We start from the raw sequence: 24,039 nt of genomic DNA on the forward strand, positions 1-24,039 counted from the left end.
AATATATATATATATATATATTTTTTTATATGATAATAATATATTATGTATATTCATTTTTCTGTGAATTTTTTATTTTTATTATTTTATTAAAAGTATTAAATAAAATATAAAAGATGAGTTGCATGGATTTGAAGCAAACAAATATTCATGATATTACTGAAAAAGAAAATGAAGTAAAAAAATAAAATATAAATATATATATATAAAAGAAAATATAACCAAATAAATATATATATATATGTTATATATATTTGTTTATGTATTATTATATTGAAATGTACAAAATTCCATGAATAATTGTATAATGTATATGTACTTATAAATATATTCGTATATATATATATATATATATATATATATATATATATATATATGTATATTTTTTTTTTTTTTTTTGTATATTAAGGGTAAAGAAAATATTTTAGTAGAATCTAATAAGAAAATGGGAAACGATGAGAATAAGAAATGGTAATAATTAATAGATATTTAAAATATAAAAATATTTATGTACATATATATAATATGCATGACATTTGAATAGCATTAATTATAATTCTCAAAAGAATGATTATATAAAAAATAAAAAATAAATAGGATAATATATAGAGAAGTAAAATATATATATATATATATTATTATTATGTATATATTTTAATTTTGTTTTGTTTTATATTAGGGAAAGGTTCAATAAGAATAATCGAAACAATAATAATAGCGAATTATATAACCAGAAGAATTTAGTAAAAATGAACTCTAATCATAATAATAATTGTGAAGATAAAGATAACGAGTGGGCTGATTTGAGAAGTGGAGCAAATACTAGTTTTCGTAATTCCATTAAGAATAATGAAAATTTGATATTTTCAGGAAATAATAAAAAAGATAATGGAATGGAACAAGAAAGTTGGAGATCTAATAAAAAATTTGATGATATGAATAATAGAAATAACAGTTTGAGCAATAATGATATGAGTAATAATAATATGAATAGTTCAGATAATTCAAAATTAAGTTTTAGTAGGAATTTTAAAAATAGTTTTAATAAAGGTATGAATAGGAATAATTCTATTACTGGTAATGTAAAAGGAATTAATAATAAGAATTATAATTACATGAATAATAATCAAGAAAATGGTACAAATAATAATGATATGAATACAAATGACCAAAATAATTATAATGGTATATTTAATAATAATTTTACAAATTTAAACAATAAAACTTTTTATAAAAATATGAATAAAAATAACAAATTTAATAAAACAAATAATCGCAATAATAACAATAATAATAACAATAATAACAATAATAATAATAATAATAATGATGATGGTAATATTAATTATCAAAATACCAACGAATTTAAAGATAATAAAAAAAATATGAACTTTAAAAATCAATATAATAATACTTATAAATTTGATGAAAATATGAATAATTCTAATACCATGCATAGTAGAAATTCAAATGTAGAAGAACATCTAAGAAATAATTCTATCGATATGTATAATTCAAATTTAAATAATTATAATAATCAACCAACAAGATTTTCATCTCTTATGGAAAACGAAAATGAAAATAAAAATTATCATAATGGAGGAATGAATAATAATATGCCCTTTAAAAATAAATACGACAATAATAATAGTTCCATGAAAAATACAGATAATAATAAAACAGATACATCATATAATATGAAAGGAACAATTAATAATGACAATAATAATATTGATTATTTAAGAAATATTAATAATATTAATGAATATAAAGGTTCGGCAAAAAATAAATTTTACACGAATTATATGAATAAGAATAATTTAAAACATGCCCAAAATAATAATGACAATATGAACACTAATGAAGATAATACTACTAATAATAATAGTAGTAATAATAATAATGGTGCTTTTTCAAATTATCAAAATAATAATATGAATAGAAATAATAGTATAAACATGAAGAGAAACCTTAACAACAATAACAATAATAATATGAATAAGATGGGATCTCAAGATAAAAATCAAAATTCAAATAATAACTTTTATATGAATTATAATCATCAAAATAGGAAAAATAGTATGAATAATAATATGAACAATAATATGAACAATAATATGAACAATAATATGAACTATAATATGAATAACAATATGAATAATAATATGAATAACAATATGAATAACAATATGAATAACAATATGAATAACAATATGAATAACAATGTAAATAAAAATAATAATTACTCCAATATAAATAGTTTGGATAGTGATATGAGTCCAAATTATCATGCCCATGTTAAAATGAATATGATGAATTATAATAATAATGAATCTAACTCAACTAATCCTAACCAAATGAATTTTGAACAAAATAATAATGATAATATGAAAAGGGAAAATAATAATATGAATAATTATGGTTATGATGATAACACAGTACATGCAAATAATAATAGTCCACCAACTGATTTTTTTAGTAGAGCGGTTGGTTGTAATAATAACTATTTAAATAACAATAATAACATGAATAATGCAGTAAATAATAATTCCTCTAATGTAAACAGTATGAAAAATGAAAATAATGATAATAAAACTGTTGCAGATAATAATGATAACCTAAGCAAAAATAACAATAATATTAATATGAACGAAAATGTTAACAATAATAATAATTTAAATAATAATAATAATAATAATAATAATAATGAATATAATAACCAAAATAACAATGAAGATGAAGATGACGACGACTGGGGAGAACTAGGAGAAGACAAATACATAGACATAAATTCAATTATGAAGAAAAAGAATGTTATTTTAAATCAACTAGAGGCAGATTTAAATGATTTATCAAAAAAAGGAAATGACGGAAAAAATAAAAAAAAGAATAAAATGAAAAAAGATGATTTGTTTGTATTGCCACATACGAATACCTTATTAGTTGATAAAAAAAAGAATAAAAAGAATAAAAATAAAAATGCAAAGAATAATAATACAAATAATACTAACAACAACAACAATAATAATAATAATAATAATAATGATAATATTTTGAAGAAAGACAGTGATGCAAATGATAAAAATGCAAAACAAATTGTTAATACTAGTGGAGCTAATAAAAAGAAAGGAAAAAAAACCGGAGTAGAACCAAATAGTAAAAATGTCGAACAAAAAGGAGATACTACAACGTCTAACAAAGAAGATGAAGAAGTAAAAAATGATGAGGCAAATAATAAGCAAAAGGATTTAGTTGAAGATAAAAATACAAATAATCTAAACGATGTTGACACAAAAGTTGATGGAGATGATAATAATAATACTAAAGGCGAAGAAGATAATAAAGAGAAAAAAGAAGATGACAATACTGTTGTTGAAAAACCAGCAAAAGCTTTATATGTTTTTAAAAAGAAAGAAAATATGTCACCTATAGAATATATGGAAAGACAAGTAAAAAGCTTGCTTAATAAATTAACTGTGGAAAATTTCCCTATTATTACAGAAAAAATGTGTCAAATTATGGAATCTCGATTAAATACTGATGAAATACAAACTGTAGTAAATCAAGTTATTGATAAAGCTGTATTAGAACATGATTGGTCAGAAATGTATGCAGATTTATGTCAAACATTAAAATGGAGATCACCAAATTTTGAAATGAAAAAGAAAACATCATTTGAAATTGCATTATTAAAAAAAATTCAAGAACAATATGAAAACTTACCAAGTACATTTGAATCCACTATGAAAGAAAAATTAAAAAATGATGAAAATGAAGAAGAATTAAGTTTTGTTGAACAAAAACAAAAAAAAAGATTATTAGGAATTGTAAAACTAATTGGAGAATTATTCCAAAGACAAATTGTCTCTATATCTATTGTTATAAGTATAGCACATGATTTATTGATTGCATATGAAGAACCAAAAGAATATTGTATTGAAGCATTTCTTCAACTAATTTATTCTACTGGATTCTTTATAGACAAAATTGAAAAATATAAAAATGTTTTAGATACATGGTTTGGTAGGTTGAAAGAATTACAAAGAAAAAAAATGTATTCTAAAAGAATTAAATTTGTTATTCAAGATGTTTTTGATTTAAGATCATCTGAATGGAGAAAAAAAACACACAAAGATACAGCCAAGGGATTAAATGAATTAAGATCCCAATTAGAAACTGAAGAAATGATGGGAGGTTCTATACACTTAGCTCAACTTGGTAATATTGTTATTGTAGGGGAAAGACATAATTTAAGAAATAATGAATCCTATTCAAAATATATGCAAGAACAAGAAAAACTCAGTAAACAAAATCAAAAAAAATAAAGAACACATCTTTTTATTTTCTTTTTTTATTCAATTATTTTTATTTTAGGATAATCTTTATTATATTTTTTATAAATGCATTATATAAATATATATATATATTTATGAGTAAATAAATTTTAGTTTATATATTTTAAACATACAAATTAATAATAACAGTATAACCGTTATATATATATATATATATATATATATATATATATATTTATAATAATATATGCATTATTGTTTTTTTTCATTATTTTTCATTTTTTTATTATTTTTTTTTTTTTTTTATTATTTATTTATTTTAAAAGTTAAAAAAAAAAAAAAAAGAAAAAAATATAAATTTATATATATAATATTTTATTTGTATGATTTAATATATATATTAAATTTATATTATCATATAATAAATTATATGTAATTTTTTGTTTAAACATAAATTAGTATTGTATATTAAGTTTTAATATATATATTAATTTTTATTAAGGTTATATGTATATATATATATATATATATATATAGTCTTTATATATTATACATATTTATATAATAGAACATGTTATTATATATAAACCTTTACATATTTATATAAAAAAAAAAAAAAAAAAAAGAAATTTAGATATTATTATAAATATGTTTTTAGTTGTTAATATTATAAAAGTAACAAAAAAAATGATGATTACCAAAAAAAAAAATAAAATAAAATTGAAATGATATATATATATATATTACATATATATGTATTTAATATATTTAGTCTTACATTTTAATAAATGTGTAAATACGCATTTTCTTTTTTCTTGTTTCCCTTACATTTTTTGATTGTATTTCTTAAATTTAAAAAGAAGGAAAAAAGGTAGAAAAATATAGTAAGTATCTAAACATATTATATGCTTCCTTCTTTATTTTTATATCTATCCTCCTCTTAATTGTAAAATCATATGAACAGTTGATCCAGGTACCACACGATAGTCGCTTAACTTCATATCATCATGCATTTGTTTCCCTTCAAAAAAAAAAAAAAAAAAAAAAAAAAAAAATTTAAATAATAAATAAATAAATAAATAAATACAATAAATGTTTGTATACAATTCTTTTCCTTTTCATGTATAATATCAATTTAATATATATAGTTATATATTTCAATATAAAGAATCAATCAAAACCTGAGTATATTAATCTTATTTGTTTAGCGTCTATTCCTTCTCTTTCCTCTATAGCCATTTTTATTTGAAAAACAGAACTAGAGGGTTCAAAATTAAATGATTGTCTTTTCCCTGTTAATGTTTTAACTAATATTTGCATTTTTTTTTTTTTTTTTTTTAATTTATATAATTATAAGTATAATTCCTATAAGTAATATTTCGTAATCATAGTTTAGCAAATATCATAAGAACATATACGAATATTTACAGAAAAAAATATACATATGTATATATTATATATATAATATATATATATTTTTTTTTTTTTTTTAATATTGTAATATATGTGGTAATGTTTTCTTTAAAGCGTTTATTTAAATCCTCGATTATTTCTCAAAGTTAAAAATATATATATATATTTTATTTTATTTTTAAAAATAAAATTTCAATTTACATATAAATAGAATAATATATTATAATGTACATAAAAATAATTAAAATATATATATATTAATGGGATATATGTTAAATATATTATATATTTTTTTTCTCTTGTATAAGGATAAAATAATTTCTTCTTATGAGAGATATGTAGTACTATAAATAATAACCATCAAAAGTATTTTGTAACACATATGAATACTTTTTATTTTTCCAAAAAAAAAAAAAAAAAAAAAAAAAAAAGTGGATTATTTTATTGAAATATTTTTTCTTTTTTTAATTTCTTCTTTTTTTAATTTCTTCTTTTTTTTATTTATAACATGATTTTTTATTTTAAAAATATATATTACATTCATATATATTATATACATATATTTATTCATTGAGTATATTTCCTAATGAATAATATTTTTTTCTTTCTTTTTTACAGTATCATTATATATATTCAAATTAAAATATATTCAAATTCTTTAAATTTTATAATAATGACTATTTTTTAAAGTGAACATATATTATTTAATAATTAAATTAAAAAAAAATTAGGTATACCATCCTTGAAATACACAAAAAAAAAAAAAAAAAGTATATTAAAATATTATTATATATTGATGATAATCTGTTATATGTATTCTTATTCACTTCTTTTTTTTTTTTTTAAATATGATAACAAAATCATATAATATTTTATAATGTGTAGGAAGATATACAATACTTTTAAATATAAAATGCTTTATATATATATATATTATAAAATTAGAAACTACATCTCTTTATGCTTTTTCTATGATCTCATTAAATTATTCTTTTCATTCCTTTTTTGAATTTTAAAATATTTCATATGAAATTAACATATATTTAAAAAAATATATATTACGGTTTTTATGAAGGAAGAACATTTAAGGTCACAGGTTGTAACTACTTTCAATTTGATTTTTTATTATATGAAATATATCATATTTTATATTATTCCTATATTTAAAAAAGCACACAAACGCACAATATCTTTTTTTCATCCTGCTTATGTAAGAATAATATATATATATATATATATATATATTTAAATATATTATGTTCTATATTACATGCACCTCCTTTTAAATAAAAAGAATTTGGTCTTGTATCCTTGTAGAATTTTTTTCCATCTATTAATTTATTCATCTGAAATTCAATATAGCTAATTATTTCTACATATATAAATCGTATGTATACCACATGTAATAATATTATATGGTTGTTGTCCATTCTTAAAAGGTTATACCTAATGTTATTTTCTTTTATAAAAGAAAAAAAAAAAAAAAAAAAGGAAAACATTAATAGAATTATTTTTTCTTTTAGACATGGTCTATTAAACAAATAAATAAATAGAAATATATATAATATTTTATGTATACTATTAATCAAAAAAATTAATACATTAAAATAAAAAAAATATCTTAATATCTTTATACTTTTACCCTATTATATATAAATAAAATAACTTCTATTTATTCTATAAACATATATATATATATATATATATATATATATATATTTTTCATATAATCATATATGTACATATGTTTAATTGAATGAGAAAAAAAAAAAAAAAAAAAAAAAAAAAAACCGAGAACCATTTCAAATTAAGACATTTATTATAATATATATATATATAATATTCCAAGGACATAAAATATTGCACTGAATTCTAAAATGAGATCTTACGAGAAGAAAAAGAAAAAAAAGACCACAAAAAAAAGTTTACACAGTAGAAATAAGTGGTCTAGCAATAAAAGCAAATCTAGTTATAAAAAAAAAAAGAAAAATTTAGTTAATTCAAATTACAATTTACTAAACGATCTTCAAAGAGAACATATAAATGAACACATAAAAAAAAAAGAAGATGAATATATGAACCATTCAGATGTAAATATATATGAAAACAAAATAAATGAAGTAGACAAAAGTAGAAATATACCATATGTTACTTCAAAAGATATAAATATTGATAACGGAAATATTAATAAAGAGAAAAAAATTAAAATAAAACAGAAAAAAAAAAGAAGAAGAACAAACGAAGAATGTATTTCTATTCCCAATGTTAAGGGAAAAACAGATGTTCCCATTTTGTATTCTAACAAGGAAATAATATTATATAAAAAAAATGAAAGCTATAGTATTAATAGAAAAAATATTCATAATGACATTGTTGTTAAGGACAATATTCACAATGACAATGTTGATAAGAATAATTCTCATAAATATAACATGAATCACAAAGAAAAAACAAGAAAATGTTCCTTTAACACAAATAAAAACAACATTTCTATAGAAAATAAAACTAGAAACAATAAATGCATAAATAGAAAGAATCATGTTGAAGAAAAAAATAAAAAAATATATCATAACATGTTTAAATCAGAAGATATAAGTAATCAAAATTATAAACCACAAAATTTTAAAAACGTTATAATTCCACATGAACATTCTAGTGAATATTCCAACAAATCACATGAAAAAAAAAAGGAAAAAAAAAATAAGTTATATTATAGTAGTACTTTACATAATAATTTTAGAAGAATAAAGAAAAATAATACATTGTTTCAGGAATATGAAGAAAAACAAAGTGAAATTATAAATAAAAAATATTATATGTTCCATAGTGCAGATATATCTAATAATAATGCAAATTTATATGATAACCAAATTAATAATAGTTATGAAGAAGAAAAAAATGAAAAAACGAGCTCAATTAATTTCTTAGACAACATATTACCTGTAGACAAAATAATACAATATGTAGATGATATATCAATAGAAACACTTGTATATATATTAAACACATTAGACATAACCAATTCGACATCCTTAATAGAAGGATTACCACATAGATATTATAAAGAATATCTTATGTGCACAAATAATATGAAAAGAATTATAGAACTTATGGAAAATATAAATAATGAAAAATTGGGAAACTTTTTTATTACATATAAAGAAGAAAAGGATATATGTAAATATATAAATATATTATCATTAGAAAAGTTAAATAATATTTTAAATGGTTTTCATATTGATAATTATAAAGAGTTCATATTATTATTTGATGAATATAAAATTCTGGAAATATTAAACACACTTTCAATAAGTACTTGTTTACATATTATATTAAATATATCTCAAAAGAAATTAACATACATATTTGAAAATATAAATGAAGAAAAATTAATTATGTTAATAAATGAAGTACCTATATGTAAATTTTATTATATCAATGAATGTATACCAATTCAAAAAATAGGTACCTTATCTAACAATATATGTTATGAAAAATTATACCACCTTCATAATTCTCTATCTAATAGTAAAAATATACATTATATAACTCGTAATTTATCCATACATATTATTATTCAACTTGTAATTGACTTACCTACATATAAAGCTATACAAATATTGAAGACTATATCATTAGAAAAAATAGCACAATGTATTATGTTTAATAAAAATTGTTTTAATATATATGACATAATATATAAAGCATTTCATATAGATAAAATTGTACAAATAATAATTCATTTGGATAATGATATTAATAATATAAATATTTTATTAAAGTTAGCTAACTATAATGATATAATACATTATATTAATTATATACCTTTTCATAAATTTAAATCATTTATAGACAAAATACCTATATCTTTTCTCAAAAAAATTATAAATGATATATCTCTGAAAAAAATGATCCAATTTTTTATAAACAATAATAACGAAAAGGTTATAATATGTTTTCATCAACTATCAATTAAAAATCTTAATTCGGTTGTGCAATTATTACCAGTAAAAAATGTAATATCTTTGGTTATACCTTCTCATATGGATATTCATAGTAAAGAAATCAAAAAAATTATTAACCGTTTAGATGCTAAAAATATGGTCAATTTCTTAAATGATTTAAATGATAAACAATATAAATATATTTGTAATTATCTATCTCTTGAAAAAATTCACAATTTACTTAATAATAGTACCTTTGTAAATTATGAAAAGTGTTCCATTGTCATTTTATATATGCCCATTCCAAAATTAATAGATACATTTCACACATTAAATGAAGAAAAGAAAAATGGTATAATAGAACATATACCCTCTTATATTAAAGATACTATAATATGTAATATATATGATAACACCAAAAAAATATATATATACCTAATGAACCCAATACAACAAATATTTATTTCATGTATGTTATTTAAACTCAACAGAATTTTTGGTAATCACTATCAAAATATAAATAAGAAAAAAAAAAAACATAACAAAAATATGAGGGAATATATTCCTTTATATTCAATAAAAAACAAATTTTATGATATCATAAAAAATATAAATATTAAAAAGTATCATAAATTCTTAAATCAAGTATCTTGTAACAAAATTATAGAAACACAAAATGTTATACATAATATAAGGAATAAAAAAAAATATGAACCTGAACAAATAGTACAAGATCTTTTTTTTTATTTCAATATTTATCAGTATGTAAAGAAAAAACGGGATAAAAAAGTTTTACATATAAAAAGAAACATACCATTAAATGTTCAAAATCCTGATAAGGTAAGTGGAAAAATATTGAATAATATATATTCTCCAATAACATCAATATCTGATCCTATGCTATCAAATAATAGTTCTGATAAGAATAGTTACTTATATAATAAGTCTTATAACACGAAAAAAAAAAAAAATTCAAATGACCTACTATATAATAATAATATATATAAAGACGAAATATTACATAACAACAATGGAACCCATTATATTGATCTTTCCAGGAGAGAGAAAATTCTACCTATTAAATCATATAATATACAAAATAAGGATAATAATAAAAATAATACATCTACTAGTATATATTACAATGAAAATATTCCATTAAGTAATATTTTCAATGGGAAAAATATAAATGAGGATATGACAAAGCATGTCAAAATACATAAGAAAGAAAATTCATATCTTCCTAAAAGTAGACACAGTTTATATATTTTTTTAATACACCTTATTCATGTTATAAAAAAACATATACAAGAAAAAAATGACAGAAACATTAATGAAAATAATTCATTTAATATAAATTATACTACAACTGTTAATTATAATAATAATTACAATAATTTCAACATATATCATAATAATCTCTTGTCGAACACATCATCAACTGACAAAAATGATTACAATAAATTTATTTTTTATCAAGTGAGAAAAATAATGAAGAATATATTTTTTAGCGTAAGGAAAATTCTACAAATGAAAAATCGTTCAAAGGTTATAAAAAATATATCAATAGATCATATTATGAATGCTGATTTATTACCTTATATGATAAACTCAAATTATAATAATAAATTCTGCGATACATCAAATAATATAAAAAATACTGAAAAAATAAATCATAATCTCAACATATCTGATAACAGAAACCATTTACAAGAATACAAAATGTTTAATATGATTGAAGACTCAACCGAATTCTTTGATACTAGTAATAATTTTGTAGTTATAGAAAACAAACATACAAATATAATGTATTCTTCAAAAGAGAATGAAACGAAATTTAGTCTAAAAGATGATATACCTATAATAGAACATACCAACAATGATATAGAATTAAACAATGAACAAATAATTAATGACATATGTGTACAAAAAAATAAAAATAAAAATCCTCTTTATTATGTTTCCCTTTTATTTAATAAACCCAATTCATTTCCATATCTAATTAAAAATAATACCACAAAAATTGAGAAAAATGAGAAAAATGATAAAAAGTACAAAAACTTTTTTTTTTTCAAAACAGCTAAAATATGTGATACTATAAAAAATGAGGAATGTGATTCAAATAACCAAGGAGATAATATCAAAGATTATATATTAACAACTAGTAATATATTCAAAAAAAGTGGGAATAATATATTAAATATTTATAACAATGATACAAAAATTGACAATAATATTGATAAGGAAGAAAATGAACAAATAAATTGTATGAAATCTATTAGTAGTAATAATATAAATACTTTATATTGTAATACAAATGTTGAATCAAATAATAATAATAATAATAATAATAATAATAGGAAGAAGAAAGACATACAAAAAAGTAAATTCAACAATTTAAGATATAAATGGAAATTATCAAATATTTCAGCAAAATATAAAAACAAAATATATAAGATAAATAACAATAATAATAATAATGGGGGGAGAAAAAATGTTTATTGTCTTAAATTCATATTTGTATTAAATAATGTTTGTGATTTAGATAAAAAGGATAATGATAACATTAATTTAACCCTTAATTTTTTTATTTCGAAAAACAAAAAAAAACGACTCCTTAATATATATAAACAAAAAATCTTAGATTCTTCCTTAGATATCCAAATGAATAATGAAAAATATAAAAACAAAATAATAAACTTTAGTACTAATATTAGTGATACCATATGTTATATAAATTCAAGCATTGTTAATATAACATTTGATAAAGAACAAAAAAATAAATTGGAATATTTATATTCATTAATAAATGAGGCGGATTCATCGAATAAAGACATTTTTATCAAAACAAAATGTGGTACCTACATAAATGATGATGGTAATACGAATGTGGATAATCTTGACTATTATCATAGAAGTGATAACCATATGAATAATGATAATTATAATTACAATTACAATTACAGTTATGATAAAAATGTAACATCAAATCAATTAAAAAATAATACTCTTGTTCATAATGAAAATAAAAATAACATCATGTTATCTGAAAAATCCAGATGGAATCTTTTGAATAAAAATATTATTCTATTATGGAGCTGTAAAAATATAGGATATATCCTTTTAAACACAGAGAATTCTCTTCATATAAATATTCAAGACACTTCACATAATTTATGCATACAAATAAACAAGTATAATTATAACACACAGAAGACTTATTTTTTTAATAATAATAAAAATTACAATAAAGGTACATCAATATTTTTTAACAGATTTGTAAAAGAAAAGATAAATTTTAGAAAATTAAAAGAGACCTTTTCAAATATAATTGAAAATAAAAAAAAGAAAAAAAAAGTGGTATGTAAATCTTTATTGGAAGAAAATAATAAGGAAAACATTCATAAATATAAGGACAATGAAAAAACAATAAAATATAAAAATGTAATTAATTTAACAAATAAAAATGGTACTGTTGAAGAAAATAATTCTTTAAATAAATATGAAAATAGTACAAATACAGATATATTAAAATTCATAAATATAAACTTGGAAAATAATTATAAATCGGAACAACATAATACTGAAGATAATATCAATGATGATATTATTTATTTTGGTAATGATAAGTATGAATTTTTTAATGATACCAATATATTAGAAGACAAAAATATAAATCAGAAAAATAGTGAAATATGTATAAACGATAAGCAAATATATCATGATATTGATAAAGATAACTATTTAATTCAATATGATCAGAATTTAAAAAGAAAAAATAGTTTCATATTTATGAATAATAAAAATGAAACCTGTTCGAATAACATGTTTTATGAACAATCTAAAAATGATGATCCTATTAATGATTATTATAAACATCATAATAGTATAGTTGTCAATTATTTTAATAACGTAATTAGAGAATCTAATAAAATATTATCAGGAAAAAGAAATAACATTAATAAACAAATAAGAGAAGAAATAATAAACATAAATGAAAGATCTATACATTCGTTGGATTCAAATGAAAAGGAAAAAGTACATCAAATTATTAGTAATGAATATAATAATATTATGGAATATGAGTTAACAAAAATTCCTAATCCTTATTTATGTGATACGTATCAATTTCTTAAATACAGTTATACGAAAGAGGAATTTAATATTATATTATATTTAAAAAAGAGAAAGAAAAAATTAAATAAAATCAATGATATGTCGAATATAAAAATGAATGTTCCACAAAAAATTACAAATGATGGTAATAATATTATTGATATACAAAGGAAAGGGAAAATGATCCCTCATATTTTTAATGATAATAATATTCTCAAATTAAAATTAATTACTCTTGCAGATAATGAATTATGCGATTATAAAGTATATACCAACAAAAGAAACAACAACAACAACAACAATAATAATAATAATAACAATAATATTTGTAATAATAAAGAAACTGTATGGTTTGAGGAGAATTTAGGAAAGATCAATTTAAGTTTTCATTCCTCTCACATTTTTTCTAGTAATCCTTTTATTGTTTCAAGGGAGCATTTTTTATCAGATCAGAAATCTGAAAATTATAGTACAGCACAAACAACACAAAATAATAATAATAATAATGGGGATTTAAAAAAGCAAAATAACATATATAATGTAAATGAAGAAGGTATATATGACAAAAATATATTTGTCAAAGGTATTAATAAAAATACCTCATTTTATAATGAGAAATATGTTACACAAATGAAAAATAAGAAGGATTATAAAAATGAACTTCATTCGTTAAGAAACATAAGTTATAATGAAATGATCATACAAAAATGTATTGAAAAAAATGAGGTACCTAAAAACTATAGCAATTTAGGAAATTCGAAAAATCTGCAAAATGAAGAAAGGTGCCTAACTATAAAAGAAAAAAATATACCAAACAATAATAATAATAATAATAGTAAAAATAATAATAATAATAGTAAAAATAATAATAATAATAGTAAAAATAATATTTATGATAATAACATTTTCAACGGTTTATATATCAAGGATAATATAAAATTAACTATGCCAATCATACAAGATATTTTAACACGTTCTGACAAAGATATCTTATACAAAAATAAATCAACTTTTAATCATAAACAAGAGATACAATCTATAAATACAGAACAAATAATAAATAAAATATATATACCAAATTATTCTTCTGATGTTGATAGAAAAGTGTCCAATAATTTTTCATGTATTAATCAATCAACTAATATGCCAAATATATTTTCCAATAGTGTTGGAAATATAAAGAGGGTTAAAGAACAAAAAATAATTATAAACAATTCAAATAGTATATTATCAGATGTATCAGATATTTTCATTAATTATAATGATAGTAATAAAGAGGTAGAAAAAAATATGAATAGTTCCTTTTTAAATAAATTAATTATCCCTATTCCTGAGGATAATGTGAATATGAATTTTATTGAGAAAAAAGAAACACATTTGGATGATAATAATATAAATATAATTTCAGTTGAAGAAAATAACATAAATACATCCCATCCTATTATGAAGTCACATATAGTAAGCTATTTAAATAATAAAACTATATGGGGAAATTCCCTTAAAAATATATCGGAAAATTCTCTTAAAAATATATCCGATAATTCTCCTAAAAATTTATCAGAAAATTCTCTTAAAAATATATCCGATAATTCTCTAAAAAATATATCCGATAATTCTCCTAAAAATTTATCAGAAAATTCTCTTAAAAATAAATTATGTTCTGAAGTTACCAAAACAAATCATCATCATAATAATAATAATATAGATAATTATATAAAAAATGCAAATAATGATATATCTATAAATGATACACACAAAAATATAAACAGAATGATGTATAATCTCGGATTTATAAATCTACATTGTTTATTAGAAAATAAAAATAAACACTTCTATTTAATTACCCAAGGATATATTAAAGCTAGTAATTATATTAACGACCAAATGCTTATACATACAAAAATATATAACGAATTATTTCCAAAAAAATATATAGATCCAAAGAAAAATACAAGTATCAGTTCTTCTTCTTTTGATAGTGTTACTAAGCAAGATGATAATTTATATTGTTTACATAAAAAAAAAAGAATGCTTTGTAATATTTGTGGACATACATTAAAACAAAATTTATTAAATGATTTCTTTTTCTTTAAAATAATTATTGTTACTAAAAGGGCTATTTTTTCAAATCATTCTACAATCAATATAATTTATCAAAGTCCATTGATAAAAGCAGTTTTTCATGAAAAGGATAATATCAAATATAAATTAGAACAAACAAATAATAGTGAATATATATTAAAAATAATAGCAATAAAAAAAAAGAAAATACATAAAACATTCTCTCTATCGAAAACTAAACATTTTAGGAAATGTCTAGAAATTGAATTGATTAATAGTGGAAGGGATAATATAAAAAATCATATACATGAAAGCAATGAAAATATATTAGAAAGAAATATATATGAAAAACAAGTATTTCATAAAAAATCGTTTGATAATACATACAAGACTACAAAAGATTCATTAATTATTAATAATGAAAAGTATAAATATGTATTAAAAAAGAAAAAAAATTCTTCTTACGAAAATATTAAAAATTATTCCCAAAGCTTATCAAATACAACTTATAGTAATCATTTATCTACCAATATTTGTAAGGCAAATAAAGCAATACTTAATTTTAGTATACTGGATGATAAGAATAAGAAGTAAGCAATAAAAATATATTTTTATATTTCATATTATATTTATATTATTTTTTATAAAATTTAATAAAAATTATATATTCACATTTATATTATATAACATATTATTTATACATTCATCTATTTTTTTTATAAAATCATCATCAAATTATTAATTTATGGAATGTTTCACATATATATATATATATATATATATAATTATAATTTTTCTTTTTACTTTAGAAAATATGATGTAGAAAAGTTTATAGTACCTTCAATATATTTTTGCACTAACGGATGATCCACACATTAATAACCAAGTTGTGCAACATAATATTATATGTATACTTTAATTTAAGAAATATAAAATAATCATAAATAAAAGATCTTTTGATTAGTTATATAAACATTTATTCTTTTAAATATAAAACTATATATTTTTTTTATTCTTCAAATTATTTTTTCTCATAATATATATATATATATATATTTATTTTATATTAGATTGTAAAATGATTCTTATATATATATATATATATATATATATATATATATATATATATATATATGTATATATATATGTGCATTTGTTAAAATAATTTTTTTTTTTTTTTTTTTTTTTTTTAAATTATATTATAAAATAAAACAAAATATGTATATATGAATATTTATTATTATTATTGTTTTATTTTTTTTATTTATTTTTTTGTTTGGTGAAAAATATTGATTAAATATATTATTCCGTTTTTATGTTATTTTATTTATACTTTTATTATTTTATTTTATTTTTTTGTAAAATAAGTTTCTTCAGTATAAATTAAAGTAGTAGCTATTTACCAAAATAGCTTATTATAGTAAACTTTTTATATGATTAAATATTCTTATATATAATAGACCTTATATATATATATTACTTTCTTATAAAAAATGAAGTTAATAAAATAAGAGGGTCCAATCTGAGAAATATTCGACCCCTATAAAAAAAAAAAAATGAACACAATATAAAATATAATAATATTATTATCACATTATTTAAGAGCTATAAGATATCGATATTTTTTTTTTCATGAGGAAAAAAAAAGGAAAAAAGAGAATGTATACAATAAAGTAAAAAAAAGAAATGTAAAAAGAAATAGAAAAATATCTACATATATATATATTTATATGTAGTACATAATTTTCTCTTATTATGACAACATCTATTTGATGATTTCTTATTTCTTCTCTTTTTTTTTATTTCCTTTCTTGAATTAGAATATGTATATAAAATGTTTCTTTTATGTGATACAAATATTATTTATAATATTTTTAAAATGTCATGGTTATAAAATAAAATGTTTTAACATATTAGACTTCAGTAAAAAGAATTATTATTCTTTTAGAGAAAATATTAATTGTGAGCTTATAAAAAATAACGTAAATAAAAATAATTTGTCAAATGTTTTATTAAGAAGAAGGAAAAAAAAAAATGCACTTGCTAAAGAATTGTATGTTTCAACGTTCAAAGATAATTACAAAACACATACCAATTTCATAAGAACAAATATATTCTTAGAAGAAGATAAACAAATACAACAATGTAATATAAATAACATTATAAATAATAATGTGGACATTCAAAGAAATGATGAAAAAAATAAAATTTTAAATAAATATCAAATGGATGATATTAATATATTATATATCCTTCTTCTTAATACATCAATAATATATAAGAAGAAATATGATTTTTTTATGAACAAAAAATATATAAGATATTATTATGATATTTATAAGAATAATTTAGAAAGAGATAAAAAAATATATAATATTAAGAAGTACTTTATAAATAAATTTAGTATTAGTTGGTATAATACAATAAAACCATATATGAATAATATATTTTTAGAAATTTTAAATATAATAGAAAATACACTGGGTAATAAAATATTTTATATAGATATAAAACAAGAATTAAGTAAGAATAAAGATGAAATTATAAATACCTTATATGATATATATAAAACAAATTTTACAAAGTGTGACAAAAAACCTATCAAATTATTATTTATCGGAAGTAATGAATATAGTAATTTATGTTTCAAAATTATTTTATTAATAATTAAAAGATTAAGAAATGATATTATTTTAGATAATGTTATTACTAAAAGTCCAAGAAGAAAAGGAAGAAACTTGATTTTAAAAAAATCCAACGTAGAAGATGAAGCGATAAAAAATAATATTAATGTTTTTTATTATGATAAATTAAAAAATAATATACATATGCTACAGAATAAAGAAATTGATTTATGTATTTCGATATCTTTTGGAGAAATATTTAATTGTAATTTTTTTAAAACAATTAAATCTAATATATTTTCATTACATCCAAGTCTATTACCTTTTTATAAAGGTGCATCTCCTATACAAAGGAGTTTATTAAATAATGAAATATTATATGGATATACTGTATTTCTAACAACCTTAAATATAGATTCTGGAAATGTTATAATGAAAAAACCTTTTTGGTTTGACAGTAACTATAATTTTAATGATATAATTACCATATTATTTACACAAGGTACATTATCTTTAATAAAAAATATTTCGTACTTGGCAAACTATAATAAAGATATTTCAGATACACATATATATAATAATAATATATATGAGGAAACAAATAATTTAAATCCTTCCCATGGGCAAAATAAAAATGACAATGAAATTAATATACACAATTCAAATTTGGATAATAAAAATAATTCAAGGAATAATATATTACCATGTAATATTAATAATGTGCAAAATAATTATAATAATAAAATGTATATACAAAATGATTATAATATTAATAATAATTATGCACCTAAAATTAAAAATGATGAAAAGTATATATGCTTTTTTTGTTCTACATCATTATTTATACACAATAAAGTAAGGAGTTTTATAAATTGGCCAAAAGCAGAATGTACACTTTTCCTTCTTCAAAATGAAGTTATAAAACCCTTAGAAGTTAAAATTATTAAATCATCTTATGATTTAAATAATAATTATAAATTTATAAAATATGATAAATTAATAAATACTCATCATCATCATACATGTTTTGATAATATTCCACGTAACTTTGTATACATTCAAAATGATTCTTTAAATATATTATGTAAAAATAATACCTTACTTAAAATTTATAAACTTCAACAAAAAAATAAAAAAATTGTTGATGCTTTGTCATTTATTAATAGTATTAATAAATGTTCCCTATTATATTAATAAGAAGAAAAATATATATATATATATATATATATTATATATATATTATATGTGTGTAGTTTTTTTTCATTTTTTTTTATTATTTTATTTATTTATTTTTTTTTTTTTGTGCTCAATTTTTTTTTTTTTTAAAATATATATTTATTTATAATTACTTATATATTTCAATTCCCCCTTTTTTTTTTTTTTTTTTAACCAATGTTTGAAAATTTTTTATTTTTTTAATATATTATTTTATAAAATAGAAAACAAATAATTAAAAAATGAAAAATTCCTAAAATCAAAAATAAAAAACATCAAAAAAAAAAATTACATAAATATTATGTTTAATATGCTTATACAATATGATTTAGAAAAATGATGTATTTTAAAAGATTTTTTTTTCATAAGAGGCATAGAATTCCTTCCATTTTTAATTGTTATTTTTTTACCAAAAAAAAGCTACTTTATAATTTAAATAAAATTTTCTTTATCTCTTTAAACTCATACCTTCTAAAGTTGTTATTTTCGAAGAATACATATGTTTATTATTTGCAAGAAAAAAAAAATTCTTATTTGGAAACAAAGTATAGACCCGACACTCCCTATAAGAAAACAGAAAGGTTCGAAAAAAAAAAAAAAAATAAATAAACATAAACATATAAAAATATATAAAAATGTATAAAAATATATGAAAATCTATTAAAATGTTCAAACATTCATATGTTACTTAAAAAAATGTATACATATAATTTTTTTTTAATAAAGTGGAATAATTTATAGAGATCTAATTGATGGTGTTTACGATACAGTTGAAGAAGGAGATACAGTGTATATACATTATCAAGGTAAAACAACAAATGATTTTCGTATAATTGAATCAACATTCAAGAGTATTATTCCACCTAAAATTATTGCTGGACATTATGACCAAAAACATATAAAAGCTATTTATGAAATGGTAATTGGTATGAAAAAAAATACAAGAAGAGAATGTATTATTCCTCCTTATTTGGCATACCCAAACCACTTTCCAACACAAGTAAGAAAAATGAAAGAAATTATATATATATATATATATATATATATATATATATATATATATATATATATACATATATGTGTATAATATTTATATTCATATTTTTTTTTTTTTTTTTTTTTTTTTTTTTTTTTTTTATAGCCACTTATATACGAAATTGATGTTGTAAGAATTGTAAAAAAGAATGCTCAAAATAAAACATTCCTTCAAAAACTTGAAATAAAATTAGAAAAGATAATACATACTATATGTTCTTTCTTTTAACTTGTTTTCAATATAAAAATACATTTTTTAATTATTTTAATTTTTTTCTTTTTTTTATATAAATTAAAAGACGTTTCTTATTTTTTTGTTTAATTTTAATTAATATTTATCTTTTTTCAAAAATTAAAATATTAATATGAATTTTTTGCAATATTAAAATGTATATAAATATATATATATATATATATATATATAATTATAATAATATGTTAACAAAAAAAAAAAAAAAAAAAAAATTTACATATAAAAAAAAATATCAAGTAATTATAAAAAATATATACATATATATACATATATATTTTCTTTTATGTATTAGCTTGAAGTTCGTCCAATATGCATGATGCAACATAATTAAAATGATTCTTCTCTTGGTTTTCCATTTCCATATTTATTTTTTCATTTATAACAGGATCACTTTTTAAAGATAATTTATTAAAATATACTTTTATGTTATTAAACCAATTATTCATAATATTAATATTTTTATCATTTTCTAGTGTTATCGAATAACCAATTTTGTTCCTTCGTCCTACACGACCACATAAATGTATATACTCATTCACATTTTTCGGCTTGTTACATAAAAGAACCATATCTAGATTGTTTATATGAAATCCACGTATAGAATCAAAGGAACTTATTATTATAGGATATTTATTTATATATGCATGTTTATCATCATTAGGAATAGTTTTTAAATCTTTAATATCTTCATAATGTTCACACATATTATTAATATTATCATTATTGTATCTTAAGGATATCTGTAACTTTTCATGTAATAATACAGCGTATATATTATTCATTTCTAAATATTTTTTTAACTGTATTAAGGAATATCCATTTTTTATTAATATTAAAATCTTTTGATTATTAAATGTTTCTATTATTTTATGAATTTCTTTTATTTTATTTTCATATGTTTCATCAGTCATCAAATGATAAAAATGATAAATCGTGTTAGGTAACTTTACTTTTATGACATATTTTTGAAATGCATTTTCTTCATTCAGATAGTAATTCAAATTAAATTTTTGATTATTTTCTATTTCTTCTTGTTCATCATTTATAATATTTTTATTAATATTATCATCAATAAGTTCATTTGAACTGGATAAATTTTTGTCAGTTATAGTTTTTTTTTCATTATTGTTATTGGGTATATCAATAAGGTTCGTTAGATGATCCATTTTTATCATACCATCGTTCTCCTTCTTATCCATTAAATTCTTTTTCTCTCTTAATATATAAATTTTTTTCTTTGCATTATTTTTATTTAAACATAATAGTTTAAATATTTTTCTGTGTAGTTCCCTATTTAAGGTACTCGAACAACCAATAAAAATTAAGTTTTTCTTATTTATATACATTAATGTCTCTAGAATAAGATAAGCTGTTTTTCTTTTTATGTTCTTTTTTTTTTTTAATAAACTACGTTTACTTACAGAAGGTAATAATTTATCAATTTCATCATAAAAAATATATTTTATACTTTGTAAGAAATTCTTTAAGCTTTCTTTGTCTAGATTTAACAAATAACTTCGGAAACAAGTGGGTGTACCTATAAGATAGCGTGCACCCTTTACATTAATCATGTGATTTAATTTTCTATTATTATTATTATAATTATTATTATTGTTGTTTTTGTCATTTATTTTATTTACCTTTTTTACTGTATTTGAATTATCAACTGCATTCAAATTATGATGTTCCAACATATATACCTTATTTTCCTCTATATCCATATTATTAAGACTATCTTTTTTGTTATTATGCATATGATCCCTATCATATTGATTTATTTGTATATGATCCATTTTATTTATACATTCTTCTTCCTTATTATTTTGTTTTTCTTTATTTTCTATATTTTCTTTATTTTCATTTTTATAATCTTTATCAATGAATAATTTAATTAATGATTCATTTTCATTATTCATAAAGGACAAAATATTTTGTGCTACTTGTACACATAATTCTTTTGATGGACACAATATAAGTACTTTTTCATCCTTCTTCAATTTTGTTTTACATTTATTTTCTATCATTAAATTGGTATATTCTTTTATATCTGATATTTCAGAATATTTTTCACTATAAGGTATAAATCGATATTTATTCTGATTAAAATATTTTCTACTTTTATTTTTTGATTCATAAATATTTCTATCTATATAATCATTTTTCATAATATATTCTTCTCGTTCTAGATCTTCTTTAAATATAAATTCACAATTATAAAAAAATTTCAATATCAAATAATATAAACATATAGTTGTTTTACCGCTAGATGTTTTAGCATGAACTAATAAATTATTATTTCTTTCTAACAAATAGATAAAATTCTTTTGCATATCACTTAAATATTTAATATCTTTTACATTTTCATCAAAATTACCATGAATATAATTTATTTTATTTTCATCATTTTGTCCCCTTTCAATAAAAACAGTATTTTTAACAAATGTCTGTTTACTATTTGGAAATTCGTTACCTTTCTTTTTTAAATAAATTATATTATAATTCCTTTTTACATCATTATCCAATAATTTAAATAAACCTTTACTATTATTATTATTATTATATAAATTTTTTATAAAACAACATCGCATCTGATTTTTACCATTTCCACAAATTTTCAGGGCATATAATATATTTATAAAATAAAGCAAGAAAAAAATAATATATCTGTATGTTTGTTTGTAATTCTTTGTACTATTCAAATGAAATATGAAAAATATTAACAAAAACAATATTTCATTTATATAATTTCCCATATAACTAGTTTTATGATGAAATTTAAATAAATAAATAAATATATATATATATTATATATATATATGATTATATTTATATATATATATCATAATTATGTGTGTTTCCATCATATAAATTTTCACTAAAAGATGTTTTATGTTTTGTTATTCATTTTTATAGCATCATCATTCATACGTTTTTGCAAAAAAAAAAAAAGAAAAAAAAGGAATCTTTCTTTCCTAATTCATTATGTCACATTAATAAGAGAATATTTACAAAGGAAAAAATATACATATATATATATAATATATAATATATTTGTTATGTAAGAGTATATATTTTATGTATAA

The 24,039-nt window shown here is 18.6% G+C and overlaps 6 protein-coding genes across 6 annotated transcripts; 4 read left to right on the forward strand and 2 right to left on the reverse strand.

The window, feature by feature from the left end:
- Positions 1-116: 116 nt before the first annotated feature.
- On the forward strand, positions 117-4,325 carry PADL01_1311800 (eukaryotic translation initation factor 4 gamma, putative; the record flags this gene model as incomplete). The annotated part of the gene is made up of 3 exons (XM_028683650.1): positions 117-176; positions 410-471; positions 680-4,325. The coding sequence occupies 3 exons, from the start codon at positions 117-119 to the stop codon at positions 4,323-4,325; spliced, it is 3,768 nt and encodes a 1,255-aa protein (XP_028539807.1).
- An 899-nt stretch (positions 4,326-5,224) lies between these two features.
- On the reverse strand, positions 5,225-5,615 carry PADL01_1311900 (ubiquitin-like protein nedd8 homologue, putative; the record flags this gene model as incomplete). Its single annotated transcript, XM_028683651.1, has 2 exons — positions 5,225-5,316; positions 5,477-5,615. 2 exons carry the CDS (start codon positions 5,613-5,615, stop codon positions 5,225-5,227), a joined length of 231 nt encoding a protein of 76 aa, XP_028539808.1.
- A 1,970-nt stretch (positions 5,616-7,585) lies between these two features.
- PADL01_1312000 (conserved Plasmodium protein, unknown function) lies at positions 7,586-16,696 on the forward strand (the record flags this gene model as incomplete). Its single annotated transcript, XM_028683652.1, has 2 exons — positions 7,586-16,419; positions 16,639-16,696. 2 exons carry the CDS (start codon positions 7,586-7,588, stop codon positions 16,694-16,696), a joined length of 8,892 nt encoding a protein of 2,963 aa, XP_028539809.1.
- Positions 16,697-17,652: 956 nt separating this feature from the next.
- On the forward strand, positions 17,653-19,647 carry PADL01_1312100 (methionyl-tRNA formyltransferase, putative; the record flags this gene model as incomplete). The annotated part of the gene is made up of 1 exon (XM_028683653.1): positions 17,653-19,647. One exon carries the CDS (start codon positions 17,653-17,655, stop codon positions 19,645-19,647), a length of 1,995 nt encoding a protein of 664 aa, XP_028539810.1.
- Positions 19,648-20,004: 357 nt separating this feature from the next.
- On the forward strand, positions 20,005-20,932 carry PADL01_1312200 (peptidyl-prolyl cis-trans isomerase, putative; the record flags this gene model as incomplete). Its single annotated transcript, XM_028683654.1, has 3 exons — positions 20,005-20,249; positions 20,395-20,668; positions 20,810-20,932. 3 exons carry the CDS (start codon positions 20,005-20,007, stop codon positions 20,930-20,932), a joined length of 642 nt encoding a protein of 213 aa, XP_028539811.1.
- A 305-nt stretch (positions 20,933-21,237) lies between these two features.
- Positions 21,238-23,709, reverse strand: PADL01_1312300 (DEAD box helicase, putative; the record flags this gene model as incomplete). The annotated part of the gene is made up of 1 exon (XM_028683655.1): positions 21,238-23,709. The coding sequence occupies one exon, from the start codon at positions 23,707-23,709 to the stop codon at positions 21,238-21,240; it is 2,472 nt and encodes an 823-aa protein (XP_028539812.1).
- Positions 23,710-24,039: the final 330 nt, after the last annotated feature.

Source organism: Plasmodium sp. gorilla clade G2 (assembly GCF_900097015.1).
Source record: "Plasmodium sp. gorilla clade G2 genome assembly, chromosome: 13".
NCBI lineage: Eukaryota > Apicomplexa > Aconoidasida > Haemosporida > Plasmodiidae > Plasmodium > Plasmodium adleri (nom. inval.).